Here is a 13,163-nt window from a genome sequence, read left to right as displayed (position 1 = left end):
TGTAACAAAGTGGAAGGTTGCTGCATGTGTATACTCTATACAACGCTTGGTACGTGTTGATTGTATATTTTAAGTTTTTTGAAAAAACAAATTTTTTTTTCTTCGTCATGGATTTTGGAGAGGACGATGAAGAAAACTCAATAGTGACAGCACGTCGGAGGAAAAAAAGGATCAACAGAAAGACAAAATTGCACATTGTTTTCGACGAGGAAGCCAGGAGGTAGAGTTTGGGCCAATATCGTTGGATGTGGTACTTGTATTTGACAATAAGTTCAAATGCTGAAAATAAAACAATTTTAATAATTAAAATTTATTCGTTTCAGAGAATTCCTAACAGGGTTTCGCAAACGCAAGCAGCATAGGCGCATGGCAGCTCAAGAGGAACTGAAAAACCAATTGAAAGCTGAGAAAAAACGGATAAAATCAGAGGTAAGATGAATGAAATTCCTCTTTAAAACTTTTTTTTAATTAAATTTATTTCTTCCAGGCTAAAGAACAGTATAAAAAGCTGGTCCACTCCTACAAACCGATACCAGAATTGGAAGAACAGTTCGCCCAAGAGTTTGATGTCGACGATGCGAAAGTCAGTGTTCTCGAACTGGACACTGATCTTTTAGCCAAGACGAACTTTCTTATCGGGAGAAACCGAGTAAGTAACCATATTTTTTAATTGTGTAATATTGATTTTGTTTAATGCCAGGAATTACTGCTTTTTGATGTGAAACAACTTTTTTTATGAGGGTATTTCAACTATGAGGTTATATTAACCTGAGGGTGCCTTTTTAGAAAAAAAGCCCATTTGTAAGTGTTGGGTTTGAAAGTAGAACCGCTAGAAGAAGGACCTTTACCTAACAGTGTTGAGCACTGTGTCAGCGCCTAAACTGTTGTGGCCACCTACGCTCCTTTTATCATCTTTCAATATAGACCAGAGAGGATAGACTGTCCAAAATTATCGGTAATGACCAAATACTGGATTATGTTAATTAGTGATATTGTTGCTTGGATATCTCCAATCATCCTGGTCTATCTATCTTTGCTGGTTTTATTATCAGAATGAGTTTTGAAATTTCATAATCTGTCTGCTTTGAAATACCAGAATGTGTATAACAGACCAACCAGGAAGATGATCAAACTACAAGTACACCACCTTAGCTTTAAAAAATCTATTTAGTGATGTGAGCAATAATGCGACGTAGGATAATTAGAGTGATGAAGAGTTCTTGCCCAAGAAGAAAGCAAAATGTGGAAAACTGAAAGACTGTAAGGGTCCGTTTACACGCTCATGCAATTTGCACAAGTTGATTTGTGTAAGCAAACTTGCACAAATGAACTGAACTAAACAGGCCGTTAAACTAGTTTGTGCAGTTCTTCATCGGCATCAGAAGTGTTAACTCATCAAATGTCTAAATTTATAGTATAAATATGATTTACTTATTTAATATTGCATTTATATTGATTGACTTATTTATTAATTTACAAAAATGGAAAATGTTGACGAATTAATTCTTGCGACGGTTGCGATATGCGTTATCAAGAAAAAACAAAAATTGAAGAAGGAAAAGAGAAGATGGTCTAATCCCTGGTTATTAAAAATAAATTTGTTTTCACATACGAATTTAATTAACGAACTATGCAGTGAACCTGATGATTTTCTTAATTATCTACTCATCGATGAAACAAGTTACTAACAATTCTCAATTTAGTTTCAACATTAATATCACGAGGAGACACGGTTATGAGACGTGCAATACCCCCTCATGAACGACTCTCAGCTACATTGAAATTTTTGGTAATAGGGAGAAGTATGGATATGAAATTTCCACATTTATTTCCAAACTAGCTCTTAATGCTATAATGTTTAGTGCTAAGACTCAACACATTTTTATATTCTTTTTTGTACGTGGTGTGGAGCGAATTAATTTTTTTTTTACAACTGTGTCTCTAGTAGCTTCAGGGTCAAGAGTCAGGATTTTTCAACTAAAATATCGTAGGTTTGAGATTTCATTTTCCAATCAGTATATTCCCGATTTTCTACAAACACAGAAACAATTTATATAACTCTAAAAATTCTGGGAGAAACTCATTCTCTTTTTTCGCCATTTCTACAAAAAACAAAGCAGGGCATCAGAAATAACCAATAACAACCACAAACTAATTATTCAGACAAACAGCTGTTAACAAATGTCTGCTGTCCCTTGAATGATTATTACTGTCATCAATGGGTAGGTGCTTGACTGGAAGGTTGGCGCAATCCTGTTCACACGCTCATGCAACAGCATCATGCAATTTTCCTAGTAGGACAGATTTTATTCAAGCCAAACTTTTTGGCTTGTGCAAACGTCATGCTTCTATTTACACAATGGTTTACTTGTGCAAACGTGCTTGCACAAGTCAATTGGCGCAAATTGCATGAGCGTGTAAATGGACCCTAAGAAGAAGGGTTCTGACTCAGACTGCGATGAAGACTAGGGTAAAAAGACGGCAAAAATGCCTGAAACAAGGGATAAAAGAAGCCCCTGAAAATGCAGTCGCTGCCTGGCAAAAGCAAATAGCCCAGCATGAGGTCATTATTAAAGTCTGGTCTATTATAAAAAAATCATTGGCACAAAATACATCCACTCTTTCGGAATGATGAAATACAAGTGATATTTTTTTGACTAGATACTAATTATTGGTGGGATGGTGATGATGATTAGAGGAGACGAAGAAGTTTTTTTATAAGGCTTACTGTATTTTGCATTGTAACTCATGCCTGCCTTTCATATTAATTCATGTAAAAATGTTCATGTTTTGTGAACCAAAGTTTGATGTAATTTATTATGGTTTGAAAAAGATGATATTGGGAGTACATATTGTTCCAGGTATTTTGCCAAAATATCCTTGCAATCGTACTTAAACATTAAAGTCCATGGGAAAATTGTGGGATTTGGACTTGTTGTCTGCGAGGCCATTAGTCTGTAATTTGATCATTACTGATTTTTTCCCATCGTAATTTGATTGTTATTGATCATCTGGTCTGCCTATCTTCCCTAGGTTTGTTTTTTAGCTGTGTTTTGGCATTTACACACTGTACATGGTGAATTATATGTCTCACAGACTAATCCAGCTAGGATAGTTAGGGATGGTTAGGGGCAGTGATGATCGATAATGATCGCATTACCGTGGAAAAAGTGGCTCTGGGTACTTATAGGACTAAGTATACTTGTTTTCACACTAATACCATTCCACAGCAACTTGGTGTTTTTAGAGTGAATAGGGACACATTGGTAAACCGTAATATTGACCACTGCTCCAAAGTAGGAAAATGAAAAAATAAAACTCAGTACTTCATGGTTAATTCTCGTCCACTGCAAGAGAATATAATAAAAGGGAAATAAATAGATAAATTCTCTATTTATTTATTATATTTAAATTAATAATTCCTGAAGCTGGTGAACTACATGCAAAATAGCCTGGTGATAGTTTCACAGCATTGTATTGTTAAAAAATTTCGTTTAAACCTCTTGTCTTTGTTTGATTTATTGCCTTCAGTTATCTGTACTCAAACAATAACTTGAACAATTTATGTTCATTTAATGTCTATGTAGAATTCAGTAAAATGTTAAACATTTGAAAATGATATTAATCCGTATATGTTTAGTAGTCATAATTGACAGTATTAATCATTTTAATTAACACTTTTCCATCTCAATCAGACCTTAGATAAAAAGTGTAATTAATCAAAATACTTAATATGGTCATTTGTGGCTACTAAACAGATATGCATTAATGTAATAATGTAATAAAGAAGTATTTTCTTCACTTGTTGATGGTTAAAAAATTGTTAAACTGTTGTGAATCGACTTCGAAATCAAACTGAAACATATGGGTTCCCGAACAGAAAGTTGTATTGTAATAACAAGGTCTTTATCTTAATAACTATCTAAATGCACTTATGGACAAATTTAACGCACCACTCGATTTATTTAGTTTAAAATTAAATCCATTTTTTTTGTAGATTAAATGCAGGTAATTAGGAGCTATCATAGTCAAAATAAACATGAATAATGCTTTGTTTACTTCCTGTGTTCAGTTTTGTACTGATTAATCCAATTTACACAGAAAGTAGCATTTCGCCCTTCCATTCTGCTATGCCTAAAGATCGCTTTCAGTATTTTTCCTTCATAGATTTCATATTATTTTTATTCTTAAACAGTTTTCATTGGCCAGTTAGGCATATGACAGTGTTAGGGTTATAATATTATTAGAGAAAGGATGCAGCAGTGCGAAGTCGCCAGGAGACTGCAAATCACTTCAATAGCAGAGGTTCTTCGGCTCGTGGAGAAACAAGGCTTCACATTGGAAACCCAGGACAGAATCGACTTAGGTCTACAGACGAGAGTGATGATATATTCAGTCATCAGGCTACGAAACCGCAGCATTATGAGAAATGAGATAAGAAATCTGATAAGACAAGTCCAAAATGTTTTGATTTCCTCCTCAATGAAAATAACCTCAGTGCCTGGCACCCGGTTCGTGGACCTCTGCTTAACACAGCTCAGAAAATGACCAGGCTTAAATATGTGAATGGGACATTGGAAAATTGGGATAATTTCTCTTTACATATGAGGTAAAAGTTGACATCAAATCTTCAGATAAGCATAATTTTGTATGGAGACGTTCAGGAGAAAGGTTCGCCCCCATTTCCTTGGACCGAATTGGTTGTGCAAGAAAGATCTCTAACTCACAGAGGTACTTACAAGGCGTAATCGAAGAAAATGTAGTGCTGTTTGCCCTCTACATCAGTGAGAGATTCTTGTTATGCAGAATAATGAAGGATAATGCCCCATAGAGCACATATTGTGGATGACTGCTGAATGATGTTGGAATGTCTGTGTAGAATTCAGTATAACGTTAATCATTTGAAAATGATATCCATATATGTTTAGTAGTCATAATTGACTCTATTAATTATTTTTAATTAATTAAAACTTTTTCATCTCAATCAAAACCTTAGATTAAAAGTATAATTAATTAAAATAATTAGTACGGTCATTTGTGACTACTAAACCTATGTGGATTAATATAATTACAGAAGTACTTTCTTGCTTGATGATAGTTTAAAAATTTGTACGCTATGTAATAGCGAAGTGGATGAGGACATATATCATTTATTATATTTTAATAGTGTTGTATTAACGTTTCAAGAATTTTGTGCCTATTTGAATGAAAATAATATTGACTCTTTAGGGAAATATTGTATAGCGGCTTGGAAGATGAAATTATTTATGTGAATCCTCTTACTTGTAAAAATTTTTAATTCAGACTAAATCATAATTCTTGTGTGTCCTAAAGAGTATTTACATAAATCACCCATTTTACATATATATTTGTACATAATTATAATATAGATTTACTTTTACTGTCTTCTATTAGTTTTAATACAAGCGACAACTCCTCCGATGGTCTAAGGGCCATGAGTGTCAGTCAAATTATGCTATAATAAGGAATTTGTGTTTTTCTCTTCCAATAAAGACTTTTATTATTATTACCTACTTTGCTAACAGCTCCCTGTGGTGATTTCATAAGGTGCCGAGAATCAAATCCTGTTTACAAGATATTGGAAAATATGGCAAAAAGAGGGAAAATTCGAAAGATGGTTTTTGGTTGTTGAAATGAGGAGTTGGTGTCTGTGTGTATCGAAGTCACAATTGCTCAAGTGGTTAGAACAACTGTGTATTGAGCTGAAGATAGGGAGTTCGAATCCCGCCCATGACACTAACTTTTTCATCTCAAACAAGATCTTAGATAAAAAGAATAATTAATTAAAATTTAAAAATAAATCGTCGTGGAGGCTGTTTTTCATCATTTGTTGTTGTTTTCAGGGAAGTGAGATGGTGAAGATTGAAAAAGAAGATCCAGAATCAAAAGGAGAAGAAGAAGAAGGTGTGCCAGGGATGGAAATAAAGACTAAAAAAGATATACAGAGGGCAATGAAACAAAGCACCATAAATAGTAAAGTATTTCAGAGGAAAAATAGAATCGAGCAATTGAAACAAAAGAAAAAATCGATGAGACAAAAAAAGGAGACTATGAAAATCAAGGCGAAGTGTAAAAAAAGGAAAAAAGGACATTTGAAAAGTAAAAATAAATCAAGGAAATAAATTTATATATAGTTTTCAAATTATTTATTCTCTCCCTTTGTAAGTAATATTACTGCTGAATTTCATTTTATACTTTTTTACAAGTGTTAATTAAAAAAAAGTAACATTACTAACATTCAGCTGATGCTACTCATCAACTCATTGTCCATTCATCAAACAATTTTACTGAAGTTCTGTACTTTAAAAAAGTTCTCCTAGGAAAGTCATTTATTTAAATTGTAAACATGAAAAGATTTTTTTTCAGTGTGTGGGTGTAATGTTTATTGTTTTTTTGGTTAAAAAATGAACAAAACAAAGATAGATCAGTGATATTGAAAGCTGTAGTTTGGAAGTTTTCGTTTCATTTTGGTCTGCTTATCTTTATTGTTTTGGTCTGTTCATCGCATTTTGGCTTCTCGCCACCTTGAATGGTTCAGACGTGATTTGACAGACCAAAACAGACCAAAATGATTGAAAACAACTTTATTATAAAATTCCAATTAATTACTTATTACAAATACTATTTTTTTATACAGGGTGAATTGCTACTCGTGCTACAAACTTCTCCAGTAGATTCTTCACCCTAAAATGAACAAAAAAGTTCATATTGTCCATGGTCCGATTCTCAACCATTTCAGAGTAATTTCGCTTTTTATCGATTTTGAAAGATATCACGTCCTGGCGTCGGAAAATCGTGATATCTTTTAATCTAAACATTTCTCTGAAAATCTAATAGCACCGTTGAAATTCCCGTTAATTTTTCAATAAGAAGATGACGGTGGCAAAATGTTTGGGCTAATTTTTTGTGTTTTATTTCAGCCAGAACTACAAAAAGAGTGGAAAATTGTGTAAATCGGAAAGTGTATAAAGTAATCCAGAGTTTCTAATTTTAGTCTCAGAAGGCAGCAAATTTGAGGAAAACTACCTGATTTAATAACGCTTCCAACGCACTCGTCATTTTCTTATTTAGTGGTTGTGAGACCAAGATGTTGATGACAAAAAGAGAAAAAATGGTGGTTCAAGGATTGCTAATGTTTGAGAGTGACTTGCTACTCGTGCTACAAACTTCACCAGTAGATTCTTGACCCTAAAATGAACAAAAAAGTTCATATTGACCATGGTCCGATTCTCAACCATTTCAGAGTAATTTCGCTTTTTATCGATTTTGAAAGATATCACGTCCTGGCGTCGGAAAATCGTGATATCTTTTAATCTAAACATTTCTCTTAAAATCTATAAGCACCGTTGAAATCCCCGTTAATTTTTCAATAAGAAGATGAAGGTGGCAAAACGTTTGGGTCTTTCTTCCTTGACCTTCTAGCTGTTTGTAAACTTCTTAAGCATTACATACTAAATGGGCATTAAATTAAATTAAAAAATTTCAATGGAATTATGATTTTGATTCTCTCTAAAAATTAACGGGGATTTCAACGGTGCTTATAGATTTTAAGAGAAATGTTTAGATTAAAAGATATCACGATTTTCCGACGCCAGGACGTGATATCTTTCAAAATCGATAAAAAGCGAAATTACTCTGAAATGGTTGAGAATCGGACCATGGACAATATGAACTTTTTTGTTCATTTTAGGGTGAAGAATCTACTGGAGAAGTTTGTAGCACGAGTAGCAATTCACCCTGTATATTACTTATATTTGAATAATATGAGATTTCATGAAAAACTAAGTCCAAATTTTATTATCATTCCAACATAGTGTATTATGTTATTTATTAATATTGTTGCTTGGATGTCTCTAATCATCCTGGCCTAACTATCCTTGCTGGTTTTATTATCAGAATGAGTTTTAATATCTCTGTTCGTGTGCTTTAAAATACCAAAATCAAAATTATAACGTGTGTAATTACAAGTACACCATCTTGTAGCTCTAAGAAAAATCTATGTAGTGATGAGAGCAATAATGCCCATGTAGGATAATTAGAGTGATGAAGAGTACTTGCCCAAGAAGAAAGCCAAATGTGGAAAACTGAAAGGCTGTAAGAAGAAGGGTTCCGACTCAGACGGCGATGAAGACTAGGGTAAAAAGACTGCAAAAAGGCAGGTCATAAAAAAGCCTCAAGCAAGGGTTAAAACAAGCATCAAACTTTGTCCCCTGAACTTGCAGCCATTGCCTGGCAAGAACAATAGCCCAGCATGTGGTTGTTATTAAAGTCTGGTCTAAAATTAAAGAAAAGGATCTTTATGATTAAAAAAAAATATTTGCATTGATGGACTGATGAAAGTAATTGGCATAAAATGTGTTCACCCTTGAGGTATGATGAAATACCTCAAGTGGTATTTTATTGACTAGACACCCACTAATTATTGGTGGGGGGCTGCGGTAACCAAGTGGTTAAGGCGTCAGACTCTCGGGTAGTAGATCCCGCGGTCGTGGGTTTGATCCCCACTGTCGCCTCTGGACATTTTATGTCGCTAGGGGACCGGTGGCTGCAATTGAAAGAAATTGACATGGCACTCATCAATGGAAGGGGCGGGATCGGAAATCAGTGACCCTCAATTTGGTCCCAACCCCCTTCAAAAATGAGTTTCTTCGATGGACCGGTACAACGGGGGCTCAAGTTCACATTTGTGTTCCGAGCCCTCCCCCAAAATATGGAGCCAGGGATAAGTACTGTAAGCTGTACAGCTCAGCTGCAGTGCTCAAGAGGGAACTAATTATTGGTGGGATGGTAATGATTAGAATGACTAAGAAGGGGGGTTATGTACCCCCAAACATTGCAGCCTTCTGGCTTTACTTTATATTGTAACTCATGCCTGCCCTTCCCAGTATTTATTGTGTTCTCTTGCAACGAAAGATTTCAGTTCTTTCTTTTTTATTTATATAGGTTCAAACCAACTACAACTAACTATAACTAGTATATAACTATAACATACTATACCTAACTATAACTATAAATACTATAACTACAAACTTGTAAAACTGAGGCTTGCCACAAGAATTGACCACTTTTAGTGGCCCAGGATCACCTTGGTCTTATCTGAATCACCGTCGAAGTTAGGCTCAAGGGGTTGTCGACAAGGTCATTTCAGCCCCCAATGCTTTCAGTTTTAACCTGAACACACTCAATCCCTCTTATTTACATACCTTTCACTCAACTAGGATGATTGAGTACTAGATATTCCTCCATGACCTTTATCACACAACTAACTATATTACAGACTAATTGAAGGTACTTGAATATATTCTGCCCTTGACACTCTTGTACTACATACACATTCACACATATAAATACAATGTAATAAAACAGTTAAAACATCTGTCTCTAAAACAATAGCAATACATGCAATAAAAAAAAAAATCCCAGTTTACTCCAGAATTGAAATACGGGACCCACAGATTTGCTGCTGTACTCGAGCGTAATTCTTATATCGGGTGACATTCCTACTTGCTCTTTATAAGGAGTCAAGGGATGACACCCTTTAATTATGTGGGGTACATTGAGCAACCTTCCCGCCAGGCCCAAAAATAAGCGTCTGGGTGTCCAGTTCTTTAATGTGGTTCTTGTTTACGCCTCAAAAGTGCTTCAGGCTTATGTATTTTTTCAAAGGATCCAGTTTTAGCTAGGGTGTGTGCCATATATACCATGACCTGGAACCCACAGTGTTAAACTATTTATGGATAGTTTTTTAGGAAATTTAGGCACTTCCAAGTTTAATAGAGTTCAATAGTTGAAATATGGTTAGACACCCTAAGACTTAAGAAAATTTCTTCAATTATTTGCTTCTTTACATCCTAACATAAAACTCACATTGGAAATAAGTAAAAAATGGTTGTTTAAATTTTCTAGAAATAAAATAGTCTATAATAGTTAATCTATTGAAGTAGACATTTATAAAAAAACCCACAACAGCGGAAACCATGACACCAGATCACTCTTCACATCCATGGACGCGTAAGGCTGGATTTATTTATAGTTTGTGGGTATTCAACTATTGAATTGATGTGCTTACTCCATCATAAATTAAAAAAAAAAAATATAGGTGAGTTGTTCTTGTAGGCTTGAAGAATCTTAAGAGCTTCCTGCCTACTATCTGTTAATATCATTATAGTTGCATCCTTGAGACGTGTTGTTTCTATGGCTAGAAATTGGGCTTGAAAGATGGTTGTGGTGGATCCCAGAAGAAAAAGAAAAAAAGTGTGTCGAAGTCTTCTAATCAAAATATCGAAATTTCTACAAAAATGATATACACATCATTTTGTTAGTTGCTGTAGCTTTTGGGCTGCTTCATTTTCTGTATTTCCAACCCGGCGGAAATCCCTCGGATCAAATTTCAACGATTTTTCTCCAGCCCGTATTTTCTCAGGGCGTAGGGTTCCATGAATGAGACCTGCTATGTCCCCTAGCCGTCATTACGAGGAGAGTATAAATCTTCTTGACACCAATTTGGGGAGACCTTTAAGTGCGATTCGAGGGCTTTCCCTCGTAACGAAGACAAGCCCTTGGAACTTCGGAAGAGGGCGAGAGAAGAGGGAGGAAAAACAACAAACAAATCAATATGTTGGGGAGGGCTGTCATAATAGCAGGGGCGAGGGACGTTCATGATGGATCATCGACTAAACCACTCACGGGATGTTTCACTTATCGGAAAATGGACTTCTACCGTCGGGTTTCTTCCCGAGGAGAGAAAAAAAGGCATATCAGTCCTTTTTATCTTCTGCGTTGTAAGAGGAGTAGAAGAGAAAATAATTTACTTTTACGAGAAAATACTGAGGTTTAATGAATGCATAAATTCTGTCACCTGAGACAAGCTGATTTATGCTGTAGTTCATCTTCCTGACAGCCATTAAGTTTTAAGAGACAAGGCTTTCATTTGCTCAATGGATAGTTTTACGAAACGCAAATTTATAGACAGAACGTAATATAAAAATAACTTTCTTTATTCAGTACAAAACAGCTGCTTTTCAAGTTAGGGATGAAATCATTGTGTCAATGCTGTAGGAACACTGCCTTGCCAAATCAGTCTTTCTTATTTGGAATGTATTGTAATAGTCAGAATCGCCGGCAAAATTTTAATACGCAAATTTACAAACCTTGAATAGGTTAAATCAATAGGTGGTGCGTCATAGAATGCTAGAAGACCTGTTGATCCATGGAGGCTGGAAGAAGAGTAGCAGATTAACATAACACCTAATTAAGGCAAAAAAGTCTTAAACACGTATTATGTTCTAGGTTGGTCTATTCCGATTTGGTCTGCCCACGCAGTTTTGGTCTTGAATATGCCAAATATCAGTGGGCAAAACTAGCGAGATTAGGCGTACCAAGATGTCGGAGATGACAAAACTACTGGTCTGTCATCGCTGAAAACCTCATATTATACCTAACATATTCTTCTAGCTACGTCTATTCTGTTTATTGGAAGGATCATCACCCCCAGACCTCGGGAAGGCATATCACAATAGCAACTGGTCATGATTATTTTGTTGTTTGTATTTTATAGATGGATGGGGTAGAAGAGGTTGCATAAAGACCTTGCACGAATATTGTCGAAATAATTGAAATCGAACAATCTTGAGGCTCATCACCCCGCAGACCTCAAGAGGGTGTCTCATAACTGATCGTTTTGATATGACTATCAAAACGACATTTTTGGAGAGGTATATGGGTAGAAGAGATTACCACAGAGCCTCTCGCACCACGCTAGATATTCCTCATTTCACAGATCTCAAGATGAAATCTCATAACTGTTGCTTAGTCATTTCCGATCATGTTGGTCTATCCTCCAGGCCAAAACCGGTCTGACTGGCAAAAATCAGCAAGGATCGAATTTCAAATTGATTGAAAACGACCAAACTACATGTTCATACCATGCATACCCCAGGAAGAGATCTCACTAACGCAGCTTTCTCATTTCCAATCGGTTGTATTCACCAGATCAAAATGTATCTGACATATCAAAATCAGCAAGGATCGAATTTCAAATAGATTGAAAATGACCAAACTACAAGTTCATCACCCCGCATACTTCCAGAAGAAATCTCATACCAGCAGCTCGGTCATTTCTCATATTTTGGTTTATCCTTTAGCGTTCTAGGTCAAAACCTGTCTGACTAACCTAGCTCAACAAGCTGCCGAAATAATTGCAAACGACAAATCTTCAGGTTCGTCACCCCACAGACCTCAAGACGGTATTTCACAACCGAAGCTGATTATTACTGATCAGTTTGTCCTTTCTATGAAGATTTTTGAGATTTATATGGGTAGAAGAGGTTACCACAGAGCCTCTTGCACAATGACTCCCCAGACCTCAAGAAGAAATTTTATCACTGTTAATTGGTCAATTCCGATCATTTCTGTCTGTACTCCTGGCTAAAACTTAACTGACTGGTCTAAATCAACAACTATCTTCTGTCGAAATAATTGGACACGTCCAAGCTACAGATTTATCGTCCCTTTGACCTCAGGAAGAAATCTCTCAACAGCTGCTTGATAATTTCCAATGATTTTGGTCTATCCTCGATACCAAAACGATTCTGACAGACCAAAATGGAAACGACAAAGCTAGAGGGTCATCATCCTCACGAAGAAATCTGATAAATTAATCATTTCCAATTTTCGTCTTTTCTCAAGTCCAAGCCAAAATTTCCCTGACAGACCAAAATCAGCACGGATCGGTTTTCAAATTATTGAACTACAGATTTGTCATAATTGTAAACGTTATATTATACCTACTATATTGTTTTACCTTGGTTGTTTCCTATGATTTTGTCCTGCCTCTCATCGCTGTTTTGGTCTTGCACTTGACGAATTGTTACTGACAAAACTAGCGAGCTTAAGCGGACCAGAATGGTCGAAGACGACCAAAAACGACCCAGCTAGACGAATATAATGGGTATAATAATATTAAGAGTTTTGTAGAGATGATAAACTATAGTACTTATTATATTCTTCTAGCATTGTCGTTTTCGATTATTTTGGTCTGCTTCTTCTTGCTGTTCTGGTCTGTCAGACGCGTCTAGGATTCTATTCTCAGTGGGCATGAACGCATTTATATTTTTTCATATATCAAAGAGTGAAATAAAATA

General features: G+C 35.6%; 1 protein-coding gene across 1 annotated transcript; it reads left to right on the top strand.

Annotated features, from left to right (window-relative positions):
* On the top strand, positions 1–6,602 carry LOC106661685 (nucleolar protein 12). The gene is made up of 4 exons (XM_024228281.1): positions 1–220; positions 324–429; positions 488–649; positions 5,865–6,602. The coding sequence occupies exons 1-4, from the start codon at positions 108–110 to the stop codon at positions 6,141–6,143; spliced, it is 660 nt and encodes a 219-aa protein (XP_024084049.1). The 5' UTR covers positions 1–107; the 3' UTR covers positions 6,144–6,602.
* The last annotated feature ends 6,561 nt before the right edge of the window (positions 6,603–13,163 follow it).

The sequence above is a fragment of the Cimex lectularius genome, unplaced genomic scaffold (genome assembly GCF_000648675.2).
Source record: "Cimex lectularius strain Harlan isolate CLEC.00 unplaced genomic scaffold, Clec_2.1 scaffold1, whole genome shotgun sequence".
Taxonomy (NCBI): Eukaryota; Metazoa; Arthropoda; class Insecta; order Hemiptera; family Cimicidae; genus Cimex; species Cimex lectularius.
Note: the sequence above shows the minus strand (reverse complement) of the source record. Positions and strands in the feature narration are given on the sequence as shown.